This window comes from Ornithodoros turicata, chromosome 4, assembly GCF_037126465.1.
Source record: "Ornithodoros turicata isolate Travis chromosome 4, ASM3712646v1, whole genome shotgun sequence".
Taxonomy (NCBI): domain Eukaryota; kingdom Metazoa; phylum Arthropoda; class Arachnida; order Ixodida; family Argasidae; genus Ornithodoros; species Ornithodoros turicata.
The window spans coordinates 62822000-62844796 of NC_088204.1; the positions used below are offsets into that span (position 1 = coordinate 62822000).

Here is a 22797-nt window from a genome sequence, read left to right on the forward strand (position 1 = left end):
CGCTGTTTCATTGGGCATTCAAGTGTAGAGGATGCATCTCTAGAAAATTAATTAGCGTTCCTTAGTCATAAAGTCATAACTACACCTCAACAGGAAGTATTCTTGTACCCTTCAAACAAGCTAGTAGCACTCATCGGTTTCTTCTCCTATTGTTGACGTCATACTAATGTTCTGCACCTGTCCAAAGACTCCAAAAAATGGCACAAAGTCTGCAACACGTAACAAATCTAGTGCTTCCATCTGTGGTCTTTGCATACCTGCTTTCAGCTATTTCTGTCATGTCAACTTGAGTGCCTGGATCACACACACACGAAGCAGTCTTACGCCACTTCAACACTGGAAGGCCCCTAAAATTAAATTTCTTGATGTTGACAATGTTGAGTACGGGACAAGTAGGATAACATAAGTTAAATGGAATACGTCATCGCTATATTATAATTTATACATGTGTGACGCCTGTACGTACCTAAGACGTTGTGTTGAACTCGTCACCTTGGTGAACCAAAATCACTGGGTACTGAGCATCAGTGTGCTTCGTTACGTCTTCGCAATTCGCCTTCTACGGCATATTCGTAGTCATCGACAGCAAAATGAGCTCAGCACACACGACACGACTGCTACATCTAATAACCGAGTGTTTCGAACCACATTCGTTTTCACGCACTCTCCTGTTGAATCTTCTAGAAAACGCCCGCCGCCGATGGTGAACGAACATGATTTTTGCATCCCCGAACACCAAAACTACACCAGGCATATGTAGATCTCTCTAATAATTGACACAACAGCCACGAACATGTCATTCACTTATACTTTCTGCTTCGCGCGACCAACATGACCACCCACGACGTAAACAATAAACGCGATAACACAGATAGCCCTGCAGATGGCGCGGCGGATCGTAGCTCGTAGCGGCGAAGTAGCTGAATGCTTTTGTTAGAACATTTTTTGCGTGTAACATTTTTGGGCTGAAGTTGTAAACGTGTTACAAAGGGAAGAAGACAACGATCGTGCGGGGAGCACGTGAACTGTTTTTTTTTGTGTTTACTTTTGTCATTCCAAGGTTCGGGTACCGTGAGACATGGTCGCAAATAAATGATGCTGCGATGGAATGCTTGAGTCCCTGTCTTTGAGCGAAGCTCCCCAACGAACGATTTCACATAACTTTTGGTGCCGAAACCCGGGATGTTCGAGGACTGAAGGTATTGAAGGACTCTGATCGACGAACACTGCTGAAACGGTAACGACGCAGCGAATCGACGGAATCGAACACGGCGGACGCCATGTCTCATCTACCGAAGAAACGTCAGGTGCTCCGGTCCCAAGTGACCCGAATCATCACCGAAGCCAGCAGTCTACTGAGCGGGACTGGAGAAGCCACATTGGACGCTCTCGATGTGTTGATCGAACGACTTCAAGCGTGTCACCAGCAACTTAACGACATAGACGCTGAAATCGAACACAGCGAGATCGAACAGAGCGAAGAGGATTTTACGCGCACATATGAATACAACGACCGTGTGATTACCTGCATCGCCAGACTGAAATGCAAGAAGAATGGATCTGTACAAGCTGGAATACAGACCACTTCTACGACGAGATCGACGGCAGTCAAGGTGAAACTCCCTAAATTGGAGTTATTGAAGTTCGACGGCAAGCAGCGAAATTGGCAGGCCTTTTGGGAACAATTTCAACGGCTGATCCATCAGAACGAAGATCTGACCCAGAGTGACAAGTTCAGTTACCTAAAGTCGGTATTAGTCGGCGAGGCAGCAGCTGCTATAGCAGGTCTGCACTTGTCAGCAGAATGCTACAAGGACGCAGTAGAGTTGTTGCAGCAACGTTATGGGACGGAAACTGCCATCATTCAGGACCACATGGAAGCGCTTTTGAATATTCGTCCCGTACGATTGTCCGAAGACGTACGCGAGCTTCGTAAGCTCTATGACAGACTCCAAGCCCACATTCGCGGACTGAATGTCCTAGGTGTGAGTGAAGACTCTTACTGTTCACTGCTGTACCCTGTGCTGCTACGCTCGTTACCGATAGACATTGTGCTGCAATATCACAGAAAATCGGCAATGGCATCCATCCCGGTGGGAGTTCCATCTGATATTCAAGCTGGAGACAGCGCCGGAACGGCAAGAATTTCTGACCCTGCTGTGAGGCAATACCGGAAGAAGGTGTCAGACCTACTTCAGCTGGTTAGAATTGAAGTAGAAAGCCGGGAGCAGGCAACATCTACCCAAAAAACCGACGACAAGGGACAGTACAAGATTTCTCACGACCGGAAACGCCAGCCAACAGCTTCAGTAGCCGCACTGCAGCACTTGGCTGGGAAGACACGCTGCACATTCTGTTCGTCACAACAGCATGGGACGGAGAATTGTGATTCTGACATTCCGTTAACGAAGAAAAAGGAGATTCTCAGAGCTGAGCGGAGGTGCTACCGATGCACTAAACTTAATCATCAATCCAGGGAGTGCAAGAGCAGGTTGCGTTGCAGGAAATGCACAGGCCGACATGCAACTTCAATGTGCGATCCAAGCTACGCGTCGAAAAAAGGATCGAAAGAAATTGACGGGGATCAGGACTCTGTCGCAACGCCAACGACGTCCGTTAGCCTACATTCAGCTGCTGACAATTTAAGGAGGGCTACAGTTCTCCTTCAGACTGCGACGGCTATGCTGTCAGGAGAAATCTCTACGACACTTGCCAGAATCATGTTTGATGGCGGGAGCCAGCGGTCCTTCATATCAAGGAGGATGGCGAAGAAACTGGGGTGCAAGTATTTGGAGACCGAGGAGCTTACGGTTGAAGTGTTTGGAGGCCACCTCACAGAACGGAGCTTCAGGAGAGTACGATTGTCAATGAGCAGTCGTAATGGAGAAAAGAGCTTCGAGATTGAAGCATTGGAAACCGACAGCATTTGCGAGCAGATTCTTCCGATGATTGACAAAGATATACAAGGCAAGCTGAACGACAAGAATCTGGAGCCAGCTGATGTTATTCAGACCGATTCCAAAGAGATCGCAGTGCTCATAGGATCCGACTATTATTGGGAAGTCGTCAGCGGGAAGGTGGAAGACCTCGGCAAGGGACTGAGGGCCATCGGAACGTCCTTCGGCTGGTGTGTTCAGGGTCCCATCCTGACAGGCGGAAATGTTGTCCACTGTAACAAGACGGTAGTGCTGCGGACGGTGACGCAAGAGCGGCCACTGGAAGAGCTCGTGACAAAGTTGTGGGATTTGGACAGCCTAGGAATACGTGAGACAGAAAACGATGATACGAGGGATAACGACGTTGTAACGTCGTTCATGGAGACTGTGGTGAAGGTCGAAGATGGCTATCAAGTATGCCTACCGTGGAAAACGGAAGTGGATCTGGAGAGCAACGAGGCCGTCGCCCGAAAGCGACTTCATCAACTACTGAGGAAGCTTACACGTGACTCACAGCTCATGAGCGAGTATGACAACGTCATACGGCAGCAGCTACGCAGCGGTATTGCGGAGGTGGCAAGCCCACATCAATCATCGCAGGGCAGGACGTACTACATGCCCCATCAGGCGGTAATCAGAGAAGGCGCCAGCACGACAAAGCTGCGGGTCGTATTTGATGCCTCGTCACACGATGCCAAGGCGAAGTCACTGAACGACAATTTGGAAAGTGGCCCCAACAAGTGGAACTGTGACCTAGTGGCATTACTGCTGAACTTCAGGAAATATCGGGTGGCTATGGTCGCTGACATCGAGAAGGCCTTCTTATAGATTGGCATCACCGACGCTGACAGAGATGCACTACGTTTTCTGTGGCTGAAGGAAGCGCCGACACACGATCAACCTTTGCCAGACATCGAAACGTACAGAATGACCAGGGTCCCTTTTGGAACCACGTCGAGCCCCTTTCTACTGGCAGCTACATTACAACACCACCTGCGGAGCCTGAAAGACGAATACCCCGTCACGTGTACGTTGCTCAGCGAGTCACTGTACGTTGACGACCTTCTGGTTGGAGCAGCAGATGAAGGAAGTGCCGAGAAACTTTACCGTGAGGCGAAGAGCATATTCCAAACTGCTTCTATGAAGTTGCACAAATGGGCGTCCAATAGTCCGACCATGAGGAACTTGTTTGATGAGGAAGCAACAGCAGCAATGCCACAGGGTCAAGTGGCGGGTGTACTGAAAGTTCTTGGATTATCTTGGAATCCCGCGACGGACAACCTGACATTCGCAGTGGACAGTGTCAGGCAGATCTCCGAGCAACGTAAAGATACGAAACGTTTCGTACTACAGACAGCAGCAAGGCTGTATGATCCAATGGGATTGATTTCGCCATTTCTCGTAACCGCTAAACTCTGTTTTCAACGCACTTGGCGACTTAAACTTGGATGGGATGAAATTCTACCAGATGACATCAGACACCAATGGGCTGACTGGTGCGACGACCTAAGACATTTATCGCGGATACAAGTACCGCGATTTTACGAGTATGGCTCAAGTGACGTCGCCGACAGCAGAGTGCTGCACGTCTTTGCGGATGCAAGCACCGCAGCCTACGGCGCGGTAGTGTACCTGTGCGTAAGGGACTTAACAGGAAGGACGACGACGACACTGCTTCTGGCGAAGTCAAGAATCGCTCCACTAAAACAACTGACGCTGCCCCGTCTAGAGTTGATGGCGAGCCTCGTGGCATCACGCCTATTTCAGTACATCGGCGGAAACCTCAAGCTTGACGTTAGCGGCGTGCATTTCTGGACCGACAGTATGATCACACTCCATTGGATCCAGGGCGATGCAGCAAGATGGAAACCATTCGTAAGGAACCGAGTGACCGAAATTCAAAAGAACAGCGATTCGCATCCTTGGCACTACTGTCCGAGAAAAGAGAATCCCGCTGACTTAATGACCAGAGGAATATCAGCTCAACGACTGATCGGGAGTCAGTTACCAGGGACAGGGTCAGTCAGGGACCACCGTGGATCGTCAGCGACGAGAGCTCGTGGCCAGGAAGGCCCCCAACGACACGGTTTGCGTCCGAAGAACTTGAAGAAATGAAATCCCAGGTGTTAACCACAGCTACTTCAACATCCACAGTACCGGTTTTACTTGACATCAACAAGTACAGTTCCGTACTCAAGCTTCATAGGACAACAGCATGGGTCCTGCGCTATATTCATAACCTGAAATCGCATGTCAGGAGGAGTGGAGTACTGTCAACAGAAGAGATCGAAAAGGCCGAAGTCCATTGGATAAAGACAGTTCAACGGATGACCTTTCAGCACGAACTGAGCTGTATCGAAAAGGGCTCCAAACTTCCGAGCAACTCGCCATTAAGGGACCTAACACCATTCATCGACAACGACGGGATTATCAGGGCTGGCGGACGTCTACAGTTCAGCCGTGGAACGTACGACGAGCGACATCCCAGGATCTTGCCTGGAGATCATCATTACACGAAGCTACTGGTTCGTCAGACTCATCATCAACTTCTTCATGCGGGCATCAGAGATACACTCGTGCAACTACGAGAGAACTTTTGGGTTACCAGAGCTCGTCGACTTGTAAAAAGGGTCATATACGACTGCGTGACCTGCAAGCGTTTGAACGCCAAGGCAGCAAGCGAAACGGTTGCTCCTTTGCCAGCGGACCGAGTAACGGAATGCCTACCGTTTGAAGTGGTGGGAATTGATTTTGCCGGACCTCTGATGGTGAAGGAAGCTAGCAGTACCAAGAAACGTTACATCGTCCTTTTTGTATGCGCAGTCACGAGGGCAATACATCTCGAGTTGTCCAAGGACATGTCCAGCAAGAGTTTTCTACAGGCTCTACGACGGTTCGTCTCACGGAGAGGGCTATGCCGCATTGTGTATTCTGACAATTTCTTATCGTTCAAGAGAAGTAGGAGCGAACTGAAAGAACTGTGGTTGGCCTTAAGGGATCCGGTGGTGAAAGATCATTTCTCGACGAGCAAAATTGAATGGCGGTTCATTATGGAGCGGGCGCCCTGGTGGGGCGGGTTTTACGAACGACTTGTGCGATCCGTCAAGACATCGCTGAAGAAGGTACTAGGAAGGAAGCTCCTTGATACGGAAGAGATAGTCACCATCCTGACTGAAGTGGAAGCGGTGATTAACTCACGGCCTATAACGTTCCTCTACAGCAACAGCTCTGAAGAAATGCCAATTTCCCCAGCGCACTTCCTCATCGGTAAACGTCTGACGTCTCTACCTACCCCACAATGCAGAGAACTTACCTCAACGAAACTATCATTAGACGAAATTTGGACAAGTCGACAAAGGGGTCTTGCCCACCTTTGGAAAAGATGGCACAAGGAATACTTGGCCGAACTGCAGTCATCTCGTTCGTCGAGAGTTTTCAAGTCATCAGCGCTCAAACCTGGCGACATAGTCATCTTGCACGATGAGAAACAACCACGGCCGCTCTGGAAGTTGTGCAGGATTGTGGACGTATTCTGCGGCAGGGATGAGAAAGTCAGGGCTTGCACCGTACGCCTACCTGATGGGACTTTGCGAAGAAGACCGGTGCAACTGCTGTATCCGCTAGAACTGGCCAACGGTTAAAAATGCGCGCTAGCCCATTTTGGGGGGGAGTGTGTTAGAACATTTTTTGCGTGTAACATTTTTGGGCTGAAGTTGTAAACGTGTTACAAAGGGAAGAAGACAACGATCGTGCGGGGAGCACGTGAACTGTTTTTTTTTGGTGTTTACTTTTGTCATTCTTGGTTCGGGTACCGTGAGACATGGTCGCAAATAAATGATGCTGCGATGGAATGCTTGAGTCCCTGTCTTTGAGCGAAGCTCCCCAACGAACGATTTCACGTAACTTTTCACATAACTTTTTTTTTCACATATATTTCACATAACGCACGATCGTTGTCTTCTTCCCTTTGTAACACGTTTACAACTTCAGCCCAAAAATGTTACACGCAAAAAATTTTCTAACACATTCAGCCCAAAAATGTTACACGCAAAAAATGTTCTAACAACTTTATTAACGTAAAGCTATGGAAGTGAGCGTCATTTTTAAAATGGCGTTTAGCTGTAAGATAATGTGCGTCAACTTTGTTTTCTACAGAATTAACTCTCACGTGGTAAGGGTTGACCAATCCCTGGGAGCCCTGGACCCGAAACCCAAGTTGCTCTTTTTCGCCGTTCGCTGGCAGAACCGTCCATGTTCCGGGAATCTTCAAAATATTTATACGTAAAAAATATGCCGAATTGAGAAGTAGTACTTTCTGTGTCTTATCAAACAACGATGTTGTGCACGACATTGGGCAAAAATATGGGGGTTGTTTTTCACTTTTCGGTCCCTTTAAGATTGTAGTCTACAGCGCCACGAAATGCCGTTTTTCTGGCTGGTATTGCTTTGTAGCATATACAGCTCATCGGGATCCTAGGATTCCGTGGTCACGGAAAAACGCGGCTTTCAACGTTGGTCGCGGAAACCGCGGATTTTGATTTTGAGGACTGAGAAACGCGGATTTCAATATGTCTCGCGGAAAAATGCGGGTTTATCATTTGCGAATAACGCGTAAATAAACACTAGTCGCAAAACTCATTCTGTGCTGCTGAGAACCGTGATTGTGAGCTCGAACCGTGAGGTCAGGTATGGATAACTACTACTTATACTACTGTACTGCTTATCTCACCAACGATGCTACCGGAAAAAAATGTTCTTGTCTTTCTACGTCACAGTTCTATAAATAACGGTTCTCCTGTTCTAGGGGAATCGCGAAATCGCAAATTTTATGTGCATTTCTTTGCTTTCGCGCTTGTTAACAACTGGAAGCGAGTAATATCGACGAGTTGTGCAGTAAATTACACCGGTACACATTGTGTTCAACGCAGACCCTTCTGTACATCTGAGGTGCAAAAAAATGTGTGCATTATAGGGTGACATTGTTAGCAGTGTTCTTAGCATAGTTACAGAGTGACGTTGTTAGTGTAATACCCAGGCGATTAAACTCCTCATCCATCATCCCACAATAAAGTTGTTGTTGTTGTTGTTTTATTATTAGCAATGTGTGCAACAGTTCGTTCTTGCTGTAAGTTATCCAGCTTGTATAAAACCGGTCATGCAGCGATCCTGCCTGCTATGAGCGATAGAAGATGCTTCTTCTCAGCAACCGATCTCCTCCTCCGGCCGTAACCAAGGGGGCCCATTTTGTGCTGCGGGGCCTTTTCTTTTTGTCTATCAATGTTTTCTCGGTTGAGCCTGTCAGGCAAGACTTGGTAGGCGCAGGAGCCAGACCTACAACCCTGGCCTGGCTTTCCGGTCTTTTGGTTAGCAGCCCAAGTCCTGTGTAAAAACAACAGAGGACGGTTACAATATGTTCAATGCAGAGCAGAGCCCTATTGGAGTCACTGAATAGCTTCGCTGAGAGTATTGCATTGCTTTTTCCCTGCAATATGCCGACAGTTGTCTAGTGACATTGAGAGTGCCGGTCTCTGGTTGGGCGAAATCGCCAACTCGGTTTTGTTGACGCGTCAGTGGAACCACGCACTTTTAAAACTGTACCTCACCGGATAGCACGCTCTTAGTCAACTATCACCCTGGTGACACCGTTCCCGCTCCTGGTTTCTTAAACTGGAGGTGTACGCTTTTTTTGTACCAGCTATACTGCATAAGCGGTACAATAAGCGTTTCTTTGCGGCCATGCAAAACGACAGTATGCTGCGGCAGCGCGTTGACAGTAACAGCACGTGCGATTTTCTTTAGGGGGTCGTTTTATCTATTGTCGTCAAGGGCGACGCAAAAGCGTGCTCGAATCAAGAAGAAAGAACGAACGTCTACAGACTGGGACCGTCATTAACATAGCAGACGAACTTAACAGAGCCAATGTGGTGTCCCCACACAGCACCCCTGGCGTAGAACTTGTAGCTGTATATCAGTTTCAGTACCCTGAAGCTAACAGCACAAGAAAGATGAAGGGTCTCGTCGACGTCCACAGAAGGCATAAACGGTACAAAAATCCAACACTGAAGTTTAAGATATACTTATTTAATTATAGAAGCTTTCATGTAGCAGACTACATTTCTTCAGGTGTGAAAAACACAGGGCACATGGTGTACATTATATAGTCACAGGATACCACGTGAACCACAGAATGAAAAAAATCAAAAAAGAAAAAAGGAGGAGGAGGAGAGGAACCTGCCTTGTGAGTGACCTTGCTTTTACGTTGGGGTTCGGCGGATTTACACTGGGAAGGTCAAGTGGACACAAGACACCACAGGTGGCCGACGGGGTGGCGGTCCTACTCAAGGGAACGGTTTCACAGTAGCCATCTTGAATTTATTTACGGGCTTCCTATGGCGGGGCACCACCGTCGCGGTTTCCGTGGATGACCCTGTTAGGGAGAAACAGTTACGCGTGGGACAGCTGTCGACTGGACCTTTTGACCTTGGATCTCCCCTTTATGCCATTGTACGATTGTCTCGATTGTCTCGTAAAAGTCTTTTGAAACTGTCGCTCAAGACGGCGAGTTGATTTTCGTGCTTTCGTGTTTTGAGTAGCACGGGAGTAGCTGCCGCGCGCGTAGCGCGTGACGAAGACTCTGCAAAATATAATATACATTTGAGATATATAAAAATATGTATCTCAAATGCAAAATGGTCAAACAACCGTCACAAAAAATGGACGCAAATACTAAATAATTGCAGTCAGCTGTGAAGAGTCTGTTCACGTGCCGATCGGTGCCAGTTTTATCTCAATACAGCTTACAGAAACAGGATTTCTTGAAATGAATTATGAAATTACTAGTGATGTCACGAACCTGGCAAAGTTCGAGTTCGCAAACGTTCGAAACTTTCGAACTTTTCTCAGAAAAATTCGCGAAAGTTTGCAAAAGTTCGACTTCACTGCGCATGCGCTGGCGTGACCTGCCCGTAAACGCAAACAGTCCAACGTACGCCACTCAAGGCTTAATTGGGCTTAATCACATCAGACAATATGTCCTCCTGTACGGTATGTAAGATAAATCAGTTAGCTTTCCTTCCATTTGTACTTTTCTAGCAACAGAAACTTATACCTGCGCCTCGGTATAAGTTAACTCGGTATATAACTCGGTAAGAAAAACAAATCACGCAAGGACAACGGCGCAAAACTGTTAGCAGTTAAATCTTAAATGTACAAACTACGTTTACCACGAAGCCAGAACACTAGTGGGCTCCGGTCTGGGGCGGACTTTCGTCGCTTACCTGTCATCCAAGGCACCACGAAGTTTTATAACCAGCTGGCAATTATACCACCCTCTTCTGAATCTTCTTGAATAACAGCAATATGAGAAATATCTATTTTATTGGCAAAGGAAACCGATTTCTGCTTTCTGTGTTGTAGCTCACAGCATAAATAAATGCAACTATACCATCAGTCGATCGCAGCCTTGCTCATGTGGGCAGAAATATGTACCTCGCACAGGAGGGCGCACGTGACCGTTCATTATTGCTTGATTTTTTACTTTTCGTCCGTTTCGCTCAAAGTTAAAAAGCAGCTAAAAAATCCGCTAAACTCAGCTGCGAACTTTTGCGAACCTTTGCGAAACTGACAAGAAATTCGAAGGTTCGTCGAGCCTTGCGAACCACCAGGTTCGCAAAAAGTTTGTGACATCACTAGAAATTACCACTTCTGTTGAAACTAGAAGTTCAACTCACAGTGCGCACACAAAACGATAAGAATCAAAGGAATGGCATAACCGAAGTAAAGTCGGCGATTATACGCTATGTAACCTGTCCGTGTTCCGCATAGTAGCGGCCGTGAGAAAGTGTCATCAAAGGTGAAGATGACTTTTTTTTTTTTTTTTGCTGCGATTCGTGTTATCGCTTTGTGAGATGACGAGAGGTGTGATCTTTCGCCACGAAATGTCGTCAATTTCACTAGTTTATTTCAGTCGTCTCCATCGCATTACGCGGCGCTGATTGCCCACAGTTTGCCGTGAGAGGATCGTTGTATTTGCGAGTAAACGGAGGATCCGCCTACAGATTTCAGAGTTCAATCCAAGAAATTGCATTTGCATTGCAAGATAGTTATCGTGCGACAAAAATTCCTCGTAGCAAAATGGATGCGACAGCACTCCTTCCCCTTGCCTACATAATAAACATTTACCGTGGTGCTCCCTCCTTCCATGCTTCGGTTCTTCCTTCAGTTCCCCCACATATAGAAAACAAAGAAACTAGTTGGAAAGAAAAAGGAACGAGACAAAGACGCGCGTGCTCTGGGGAAGGGGATTGGATTATAGTCTTTTCTCTCTGGGCAATAGTATTCACGCCTAACACTGACAATTGTTTTGTAACAGCCTGCTTTCCGCCCGTAACAGGCTTCGCTGTCATAGAAGTTGTCAGTGGCACTGGGAGACCGAAGTTGATTCGTCATGCGCAGCGAAGGGCGCAATTGTTATGATTCGAGAATTGCAGTTTCATTGTGATAAGTATTATAATAATAACGAATACAGTTCTATATGCCATTTGACAACAGGGCTGCTTGTACGTCGCGTATCGAAAAGATTACAATGAAACAGCTGTTGTACGAAATGCCGCATGCGTTCATTGTACACGCACGCATTGCTTACTGGGGGCAAAAATAGGATGCTACGATTTTTAGTTCTGTCCACAACAGTTGTTTCGATCCAAAGCTAATATGTTACTCTGTGGAAACCTTGCAAGAATGTCAGAAATATAAGCAAAGAGACACTCAAGAGCCAAGCTCTGAACAACAGCTTTGTAGCGTTCCTCTGTGATTCTCTCTTACAAGAAGACATGAGGTACAACAACCGAAGAAATGTCAACGCGTGCGCATTCTCGTTGTTTTTCCTCCGTCGTTCGTATTGTCCGGTCGTTCTGTATTGTCCTCGTCTGCCGTAGCTCGGTCGTGTCTAAATGTCGTTGATCACACATTTTTCGCGGCACCCTTTTTTCTTTTCTTCTTGTCTTGATGGGAAAGTTATGCATCAACTTGTACAACTTCAGGAAGGTGAATTGCACTGTTGCATTTTTTGTGATACGATATGCCATGTAAAACAGTTGACATGGTTACAGAAATACCATGCTTTTATTTTTATTTTACTAAGTTATTTAACTAACTAACTACTAGCTACCACGTTTTTGTGGCTTCATAAGAACTATTAGCAGGGAAGCCACATATGTAAGGACGCGTACATGTTCACTCACAAGAGTCAAGGACGTTGGAGATGAAAGGAACGTTTTACGGAAGCTTCTCGAGATAATGCAGTACGAAAGACCAGAATACAGAAGGCTTTGGACGATTTTTAATTGCGGAAAATTCATTTTTTTTCAACTGAACTTTGAAAAGTAGAGCGAACCTTACTTTTTTTTACAGAAATATGATGTCCTCCACGAATAACCGCAGACCCAACAAAGACTATGCACAACTCGCAACAGAAATAGTTTTAAAAAATTAGTAAAAATTACGCTCTAGCCCCGCCTGCTTGATTTCCGCAGAGAAACTTACCAGAAATCTAAGTCTAGACAAGAAAGTGTCCCCGCCTTCGTTTGTTTTGGCCTTTGTGATAAAGACGGTTGTTTTCTTTGTGATAAGACGGTTGTCAACAGCATCAAGGTCAACGCGGCGCAAAGGAAGGTAAAACTCTAGGTAAAACGAAAGGGGGGCGGGAACACTTCCCCCTGTCCCCTCAAATACCGTGGGCTTTTCTTTGTGACAATCAAGCAGGCGGGGCTAAAGCCGAATTTGTACTAATTTTTTGGGGGGCCTGTGGTTATCCCCTGGAGGACTTAATATTTCTGTAAAAAAAAATGAGGTTCGCTTGGCAATTTTCAATTTTCAAGTTCAATTGAAAAAATAAATTTTCCGCAATTAAAAATTGTCCAAAGTATTCCTCAATGGTGGCAAAATTTTCCAGAAGGTAATTGCCGGAAGTCTGACAATCCTCCGGCGAGTACGTAGCTACACTGTTAAAACAGAACTTCACCACATAGCACGCTCCTAACCAACCATCATACCGAATGATATCATTCTGAGTCATTATTTGTTCAAAACAGGAGGGAGGCGCCTATCTGGGACAAGATAATCTGTCCCAGATAGGCGCCTCCTCTCATTTTCAACAAATCAATGCACAGAATGATATCATTCGGAATGGTGGTTGGCTAGGAGCGTGCTATGTGGTGAAGTTCTGTTTTAACAGTGTAGTTAGAATTTTTTATCACCTTAGGTGAAACACCCTGCATAATAAAGCTAATGTGTATGAGAATGAGTTGAAAATAAACGAAAATTTAGCCTATAGTTCGAGTCCTAGTCTGTACGAAACTGATTACTGATTCTTGTACAAAATTGATTATTTATTCTAGGCACAACCCGGTTATGCTAAAGAGGACACCCCTATTTGCTTTTCGTATTAGAAACCGATTTGACTGACCAGTAAAATAGAAATGAAGCAAGCGCCTTCTCAGGTACACGTAAATTTTGCAACTTCGCCATTCATCTTTAATAATGAAATGTTATCTCCCTGAAATTTATTATGACAACCATCTAAGTGGCTAGACCCAGGACCATTATCGGGTTTGTTGCATCTAGACAAACTATGCGCGGATTAACTTAGAGGGTGCGGACATCGAATAGAGACCTTTTATGAACAAGATACAAACACAAGAAAGGAATAAGAACAATTATATTGTGATTCTGAGATGGGCGAGCAACACGCCCTGATTACCACTCCAAAATATAAGCCGGAAAAATGTATGCGGTAGGCAGTCTTCTTAGTGTGAACCTTTGCCCTAATCTGCCGTTACGTATTTAATTCATCTTAATTCCAGTAAATATGCTGATAATATTGACAAGCTAATCCAACTTTTCTTTATCGAAACCAAAAGTGCACGGCAGATTTTGTGGAGAGCGAAAGGCACAAAGCGCATTGTTTGCTATGTGGATTGAGCTTACGAACTTTCAGTTCGCGAGTTTACATGCTTTTGTATTTACCATTCGCATTTTGCCTAAAGAATAATAATAATAATAAACACTAGGAAGATAAATACGGTTGAAAAGGAGAAAAGTTCGCAGACGGTCGGTTACAATGACTGACGGCAAGTTACCGAGTTAAATTCAATGAAACCAATACACTACATTAAAAAAAAAGAATGAAGAAAATGAACGGTATAATTCACAGAAAGTTCATGACATAGAATGAAAAAAAAAGAAAAGAAGACAACGAAAAGGGGGTGCAGAAATAGCTGTAGCAAAAAAAACGTCTTCTTTCGGTATTTGCCTGCGACATCTCTCGGGGAATGCTGGTACTTACAAACCATGGTTACCAACTTACGCGGTAAATCTCGTTTGCCACAGCCTTTGCCACAGCATCTCGTTTGCCGGTTTCGCTGGGCGGTGAGTGGGTAGCTGTTAGGCATTCAGGCTTCCCTTGATACACTCCGATTACGGTGAAACTTTCAGGATTTGTTCTGTACATAATTGTCTCTTTTCAGTGCGGATTTTGCTTTCAAACAAGCACTAGAACAATCCGAAATGACAAGTTGAAAAATCCAATTTTTCAGGTTTTCTTAGGAGTGTTTATAAGTTACCTACGTCAAATATCAATAATACGAGGCTGTGGCCCACTTTGTGTATCCCAGGACACAACGCTGCAAAAAAACTACATAGCGCTATTTTCTTTTTTCTTCGCGTAAAACCTTGGCAAAGATGAGCAAAAAATGAGAATTAAGGTTATGTTCATCGCTTTATAGTATAACAGCTGAGCGATGTATAAACAAAAGGGCGCTGTAGCACATTTGTATAGAAAAAAATGCTTTCCTACGACATGAATACTTCCAACGTCAGACAAATAGGAGCGGCGCAATCTCTTGGCAAACATGGCAGTTTTCACAAGAGTGGGACCGAACCCTTAATGCTTAACGGCGATAGGATGTCAGTCTGAGCTGGTGGAAAATGGGTGAAAGTATGTTTGGCTTTGGGAATAGGGAACTTAAAACTCGATTAACTCATGAAGGGAACCGGGACTAATATTGAGACCGTGGGGATTTAGGGACTTAAATTTGGATATGAGGAATGATTCGCGATTTTTGCGCTTGATGTCTGTGTTGAAACCAGACTCTATTAGCACAATTTTAACATCATTATCAATGTTGTGATCAGGAATGTTAAGAGGGCATACCAGCTCTCCGTCCCAATGTATTTCCTATGGAACAGTTTTTATGCTTTTTCTCGGTAACCACCGCGCAGATTTTGACGCGGGTGGTTTCATCATAAAGAGGAAGACGAGATCAACAACAACTTTATTTTGGCTTTGGAGAGTGGCGAAGAGGAAGACGAGATGAAGAGAATTATGCTACTAGATTTCTCATAGATGTCGTATGTATTTTACGGCGACGTCACGAATGCGAAAAAAAATACACAATTTTTCTCCTCCCTCTTTGAACAGGTTTTTATTAAACTTATATAGCAATTTCGAAAAAAACTTTCCATTTACTTGCTCTCGAAATATTTCAGGAATCGATTGACACCAAATTTATATGTCTACCACTTTTAGTTTTTATAAAAAAGCATGAAATGTGAGTACGCGTAAACAGCGGCCGAAGCCCAGCGAAACACGTCTGAAACACGTCATTCTGTGTTGCCATCTGGTGACGCGAAAGCAATACCGCGCGGACTGTATCCTTCCGCCGATTAAGCTTCCGCGTGCGCACCGTACCCCCTGGTGGTTGCTATCCTCTTTACTTTCATTGGCCGCTGACTTATGGCATGGCGTTGGAGACCAGAACAAAAACTTACTTAGCTGCTCGTAAAGGGATTATCGGCTGAGACAGCATTGTCGCGGCCCGCGTAATGTAAAGAAAAAGCTCAAGTTCGCTAGTGATATCGTTCTCTAGATGCTAGTATTTTTCTACAGTTGGCCAAACACGAGTTTTGCAGTTGTCCCCTGCATCTTTTCTGTATCGATGTTTATGTTCTATGAAAGCTGTACACTCATTTTTTCACTGCTTCATGGCCCGTATAACTCCCCTTTTGCTGAAGACAAGAACAGAAGTTCATGGACATCGAAAGTATGGGAGAACAACTGCAAGGTCTGTGACTGACCTACAATAGGAAGTACCATACTGGAGCGTCGTCCAAAGATGTCATTTATATATTTGACTGATTTATTTGTCAAGAATGTTAATTATTTGACATCAATGATTACTTGAAAAAGGGTTGGGTATTAGGGATGAAAGACAAGACATTTACGAGCAAGCGGATTACACAGAAAAATGTTCCTTAGGATAACGGCATTTACAACTGCAGCTTTCTTTGTTCTTCTCTTTCTTTCTTTTATTGATTTTTGATTTTTATTTTACTTTATTTTTTCATCAACGCTCCAGGTGCTCCAAACCATTATTTCTGCAAACGCTCCAAACCAACGCTCCAAACCATTATTTCTGCCCACGCAATGAGGAACCATCGTCCCCGGACGGAAGGTCCCCGCACAAAATGTCCCTAGCTGACTGCGGAATGAAAGTTCAATTTTGAGTTCTTCTAACACTGCCGTTGCTAGCTTCCGTGACGATACATGTCTGTTTTCTTGCTGCCCCGTGGAGATTGTGCGTCCTGGGCCGACATCTCTCTCAAGGGAATTTTTCGCAAAGTCACACTTTGCTACTCCGGCAATGAGGGTTCGCAGGTGGATATTGGATAAACTGGATATTCCGAAATCCTAAGCTGTTATTTGAAGAAAAGTAATTGATAACAGTACAAACATGAGTAAGAAACATCTACCCTGTGTTCTTTGATTTTTGTCGAATCGTTCCTCTTGGCATCCAGAAGGAGAAAAGTCTATGTTGGGAATATCGCGACTCCCGTTGCGAGGCCTCGCCACTCGACCTTTCGGTATCTTCCTTGGTTGCGAAAGGAAAGTTAGGTAGCAAGTGGTATTCATATACCAAACTTCGATCGTTATACTTCGATCGTTATTGTAAAGGGGCTCGTTATTTTATTCCCCCCATTCCACCAAGCACTGGGGTAGAGTATCGCCTGTTGCGATGAAACTCCCCACTCTCCAAGACCGAAAATAAAGTTGTTGTTGTTGTTGTTTTGCATGAATAATAGAGTTATTATCAAGGTAAATTGCGTGTAAGCGAGTGCAGCAAAAAAAGAAAAAGAAAAGGGAATACTGTTTCGAGCACTAGATTTTCCTGACTGGCATTGTAAGCGCTGTGTGTTTATAGCCTAATTTACAGCCGCTGGTACATCCAGTTGAGAGTCTCCGAGATACCGACATCTCGGGCGAGCTTTGATAGCATATATGAAGTTACATTTCCTTGGCCATTTCCTGATTTCTTAATTGGCAATCGCCTTATGCTTAGACTCACTGCTGGCAACATTCGTTTATAATACCATCTGTGTGTGTACTGCCCATATTGCCATCCGTACTATCTGATCACACTTGTACGTCGGCATACTGTAAGTATGCACTAGTAAAAGAGTACGAAGAGCAACTAAAAATTCCATAATCAGTCAGCACAGACGCCGGTGACTCGTGGAAACAATAATTGTAGCATAAATATATAACAACAACATAAAAGTACTGAAAAAAAGTACTGATAAAAATAACAAAAAGACCTAAATGTCTGGAATCGAACAGGAACGAATCTCGAATTCGAACGAGTCTCGAATCGAACTGGAGTCAAAGTCCGACACTTTACCTCTCGACAAACAGCGCAGAGGGCGCGGGCCTCCTTAAACCCGCGACGTCAACCATGCACAATGGGGATTATTTCGGGTATGGTAGCTAGAAAGTGTGGTACCCCGACCGGCGAGAGAAGCGCACGCTCCCGCTGGAAGAAAGGCGCAGAGTGCGCTGCGAGCCGGAGGTATGCGTTCTTTCCCCAGTCGGCGATTCGCATTTCGATGAGTTTTGCCAATAATCGGAAGCAGCGTTCGGAAGCATTTTCTTGCGAGTTTATTTTTAGGCGAAGCACTGCGAACAGGGGCTACGTATATTCCTGAACAAATGCAGGGTTTTCACATGAAAAATAACAACAACGAACGCAATTCGTACAATAACGGCCGACAGATTCTACCGAGCGCAAAAAGCTGTCGCGGTTGCTCCAATTACATGTTATACCTTTTAGCTATCCGCCCTTTTCTCAGCAATAACGGCACTTTACTGTACAAACGGAGTACATTTATGACTATTTATGACTAGCACAATCTTACAGCCCTGACCAGAAGTCCTGGCCACTAATAGCAGCTACCGCAACGGAAATAAAATAAATATTAAATAAATAATAAATAAATAAAGCGCTTGGCCTGGTCTTCCTGCGTGCTACATTAGTTTTGTCGAGACCGTTTGGACATATTCCTGCGTACTCTTGTCTGTGTCTGTCGAGGTTTAAGCCCTTTACGTAAAAATAAAGCCTAGTGATCAAATAAAACTTGCACACAGCACCTGTTAATTCATTTCTGTTGAGCTCACAACCAACTTGGTGGTCAACTCATGGAGGCTGTCAGGTTGTAATTTGTACATGCTGAAAGATCTAGTGAAAGCTGCTTCAAAGGAAGAAGGGAAGGGAAGGGTACTTCTGTACCGACCTATTCCCGGCGTCTGCCGCTTCATCACTCATGTCAGGATCAGATGAATTCCTTCTTTTGCAAGGCACTGGCGACTCCACGTTGCGGTCCCTCCTCTTGCGCTGAGCGGGCAATTTCTTGGAATTTGTGCAGGAATTTTTGGGTCCGGGAATATTGTGAGTACCGCATGATCTTTCAGGGTAGGCCGGTCACGCTTCATCGGCTCGATCCTGCCGTTCACGACTGGTGCGTTGGCGTAAAAGCGCACGATATAACGCTCGCCGAAGTGTCTTTCGCAAACGGCCGAATGCGCTTGGAGACGCATGTCTGCTCTTGGTATACGCTGGTTCCATTCTTGAAACCTTTCTGGGTCCTGCGGAACGGCGAAGAGCGCGAACTTTCTGGTTGCGGAACGGTATCCAGTGTTGCAGCCGGGCACAAAACTGTGTTTGGCACGCTACTTACGTTGCCCAGGCACTCAGGTGTCGTCCCTGTGCGCTGAGAGAACCAAATCGTCACTTGTCGAGAGACACGAAACGCTAAAAAGGCAAAAAAATCGACGGGCGGGCCGGGGACGCAAGCAAAACGTACGCGCGACCGCGGCGAACATAGCATGCCTCAGACTCACAGCGCCATCTTCCAGCGGCGGCGTGCTCCGATGTACGGGAGAAGCGGCGCGGTCGAGGTACCACCATTTCTAGCTACCATATTTCGGAGTCGGAGGCGAACGGATAAGGACGGCGACCGTGGCGCCATCTCGAATCGGGAAAATCGTGAATCGGAGTTGCTCCCCGACTGGTATGGCCTCTTAAAGGGACTATCGCATCCGGGAACATGTGTATGATACCGATAGGATAATCTTCGTCACCGTTTCAGAGTCAACTTTGCCAAATTTCTCTTCCGAAAACAGCTTAGATATTAAGTAAACGAGTTTTAAAGGTCTGCAGCCAACACGATGATGACGTAAGTCAGGCACACGAATGGGAGCGCAGCGCAGGCGATTGTCTCCGAGATCGTCTGCTTGGCGTTCGCATCGCACTATACTAAGTGAAAAGTCCTCGGTAAATACGCTGGCTTTCGCTTACCAGTGTGAGTGCAGACGTAACCATGTTACGTGAAACAAGCGTTACGCTCCTGACTGTACGAAGACGTTCGACACTAACCAGAAACAACATGCCGCGAGCCGGTAGCAGAGAAGACGCCATTCCCTAGCATTCCGCCTCGTTCGCCCGCCCGGCCGCCTGTCTGTCGGTTGCCAAGGCTACAAGGTCCCTCCGGCCGCTCCGTGATTGGTATTCTCCATGTCAAAGGGCGCGCAGTGATTGGCCTCGTCCGTGTGACGTTTCCAGAGAGGGAACCCCGGAATGCGTCGTCTGCTCTTGCGAAGTTTTATATCAATCTACGCAGGAACAATGCTGCCAATTCGCGTCGGGTTTTCGGCGTTCTTATCAGTGATGAACGCGGAGTAAAACGGCGCTATAGTTTCGGAATCGACCGAGACGGATGCGATAGTCCCTTTAAAGTGAATTGATACTGGAGATTGACGATTATTTGGGATATCGAATTTGTTACCGTAGAATCTCTCTCGCATAGTGTTCGAAGTTTCCCCAATGTATTGCACATGACACTTGTTGCAAAATATTAGATAACAAAGATTAGAGGTATTACATTGAAGAGATTGACGTATTTTAAGCTCAAAGTTAGATCTGGAGCTACGTGCGGTTATGCAGGGGAAGATGAATTTACATGTCTGGCAACGCGTATTGCCACAAGGGTGACAACCAGGTTCTCTGACGAAAACCCGAGACTGGGAAAAAGACGAAAAACAGACGACACACCACAAAGTCTCAATCCAGCTCGCTTGCTTTTTAACCATTTTATCTGAACCAGGTTCTTTTTCTGTTAATCTTGATTATGTAAGAATATTACGTAAGTTATTATATCTACGGAAGGCGACCACAGGGGGAGAAGGAAAAACTTGTCGTCCGCATGCAGAATGTTGAATCCCGTGAGACCAATTATCTCTGGCATCAACACTCCAACGGAAAAGGTATCTCTGGTTGTCGATCACTGCATAAAGCACATACCGCCCATGCTTCCTTCGTACATTAAAGACACCAACGATTTCATATCCAAAATTGACACTTTCAACGCTAATTTGACTGGATCCGGAAACATTCTCCTGGCTACCATGAATGTTGTTTCATTATACACCACCATCCCTCATGAAGAAGGCCTTCTTGCGGTTGAGCCATTTCTAAGTTCCTTTCCCTCCGATATCCTGCATTCTTCTGCCATCATCCCGCTCCTGGAATTGGTCATCAATTGTAATAACTTCGTCTTTAATGATAAACACTTGGTACAAATCCACGGAGCTGCCATGGGTTCTTGGGTACCTCCCAATTACGCCAACCTTTTCATGGGTCGTTTCGAGAAAATTGCTCTAGAATCTTTTCCCATAAAACCTCCACTGTTCCTCACATTCATAGACGACATCTTTATCCTCTGGTCTGGTAATCAAGCCTCTCTCCAAGCATTTTTTGAACATTTCAATTCTATCCATGACAAAATCAAATTTTCTTGCAACTACTCCCGGACTTCTATCAACTTCCTTGACGTCAAAGTGTCCCTTAAAGGTGGCAGGCTTGACACCGACCTTTACAAGAAACCTACGGATAAGCGACAATACCTCCATTTCGAAAGCTACCACCACAACACAGAAAAGAAGAGCATACCATATGGACAATTCCTCCGGCTAAAACGAATTTGCTCAGATAATAATAATTTTGTCAAGCATGCTCGGGAGATGAATTCGGACTTTCAAAAAATGAATTATCCATCCGGTCTTATTCAGGAATCCTTTACTAGGTCTTCCCCGGTTAATAGAGAGACCCTACACTCTTAACTCGGTACCCTTTAGTAAAGGGTAAAAAATCGCAATATTTTACCCTCTATTTCAGAAGCTACCAGGTACCCTCTGAGCAGTACCTTTTATAAAAGTTACAAGGAAACCCACTAATTAGAGGTTACGGCCTTCAATCCAGCACCTGCCCGTAAAGGTTACGCCAACGTGCGGCTTTTTATACAGGATGTTCATTTTTATTCGCAACAGAGTAGCGCTCATTTGGCAGGTGGGTTATGTGAATTTTTGCTAATTAATCGATCCGTAGTTACAAATACATGCGTCAGGAACTGTCGGAAATGTTTGTAACTACGGATGGGTTAATTTGCGAAAATTAACATAACCCACCTGTCAAATGAGCGCTGGTGTGATGCGAATAAAAACAAACACCCTGTGCGTGGGATATGGACATTTACAGAACACACCAAGGTACCAAAACGAACCAGCAGAAAAGGAGTACTTGAACATATGTATATTACAAAAACAGAAGCCTGTCGAGAGGTGACACATTGTGCACAAGTGCGATTCTGATGTGAGGAGAAACCATGGTCTTTTTCATGTATGTGGAAAAAAGAACTATCTTCTAAGTGAGAAGCAATGCATAAAAGTGCGAGGAAGCCAGCGAGTCAAAACAACTGACCTATGTTTGCTAAGCTGAACAGACCCAACGAAATGGAGAATTGCAGCAGAAAAAAATTTATTCCACATTCGTGTTGCAGAGGCGAGCGCAAATGGAAATATAGTATTACATAAAACGCACACAACGTTGAGGAATATGAGTGATCAGGAAAAGATCTTCCCGGAACAGCACCGCAAGCGGTACTGCCCCGACGACCTTGTTATCGGCCGCGCGTTCAAAGACACGGCCCACCCAGGGGCGGACCGCGTTATCAAGGGGCCCTTCTCCAAATATGAAGGACCGGCTCCCTTTCGCGCTCCCTCCACCACGAAAGATCCTTGCCCAAAGGCGAAAGATCAATACGCGGATTTGAAGGGAGACCAGGAATATGAGTGTACAGTAACGCAGGAGACACTACATTACTGCGTTATCAGCGTTGGAGGCGCTCTGAGACGAGTTTGTGAGGTACTGCATTGCGCTGGTGACGGTGTGTGAACCTGCATGTGGGATCCTGGGAACAAAAGTTTGGGCAATGAGAGTTACGGAACCATTCAAATCCGTACAAAGCACAAGGTACAAAGCAGCATAAATGCGGGAAGGCGTTCACTCCGCGATTGAGTCTTAGAATATCGTAAGAATACAACAAGTAGGAAGCTGCGAATTATATATCTCGATGCATATATCCGCAGCTCGCAAAATGCACGCCGGTGTATTGACTTGGCGACCAAGTAAGAGCA

The 22797-nt window shown here is 45.4% G+C and overlaps 3 protein-coding genes and 1 long non-coding RNA gene across 4 annotated transcripts in view; 3 read left to right on the plus strand and 1 right to left on the minus strand.

Moving 5' to 3' along the window:
- Positions 1-1280: 1280 nt before the first annotated feature.
- LOC135392508 (uncharacterized) lies at positions 1281-3764 on the plus strand. Its single transcript, XM_064623215.1, has one exon. It carries the CDS (start codon positions 1281-1283, stop codon positions 3762-3764), a length of 2484 nt encoding a protein of 827 aa, XP_064479285.1.
- Positions 3765-3863: 99 nt separating this feature from the next.
- On the plus strand, positions 3864-5051 carry LOC135392509 (uncharacterized). Its single transcript, XM_064623216.1, has one exon. It carries the CDS (start codon positions 3864-3866, stop codon positions 5049-5051), a length of 1188 nt encoding a protein of 395 aa, XP_064479286.1.
- Positions 5048-6577, plus strand: LOC135392510 (uncharacterized). The gene has a single exon (XM_064623217.1). The coding sequence runs from the start codon at positions 5048-5050 to the stop codon at positions 6575-6577; it is 1530 nt and encodes a 509-aa protein (XP_064479287.1).
- A 1436-nt stretch (positions 6578-8013) lies between these two features.
- The window catches only part of LOC135393302 (uncharacterized), a 78175-nt gene continuing 63391 nt past the window's right edge, over positions 8014-22797 (minus strand). Inside the window, exon 3 of the long non-coding RNA XR_010422572.1 lies at positions 8014-8315. This is a non-coding gene — a long non-coding RNA (uncharacterized LOC135393302). The remainder of the gene's footprint in view (positions 8316-22797) is intronic.

Bases quoted from the DNA above. Each gene is read 5' to 3' on its own strand.
- LOC135392508 (XM_064623215.1), top strand. From the start codon at position 1,281: ATGTCTCATCTACCGAAGAAACGTCAGGTGCTCCGGTCCCAAGTGACC.
- LOC135392509 (XM_064623216.1), top strand. From the start codon at position 3,864: ATGACCAGGGTCCCTTTTGGAACCACGTCGAGCCCCTTTCTACTGGCA.
- LOC135392510 (XM_064623217.1), top strand. From the start codon at position 5,048: ATGAAATCCCAGGTGTTAACCACAGCTACTTCAACATCCACAGTACCG.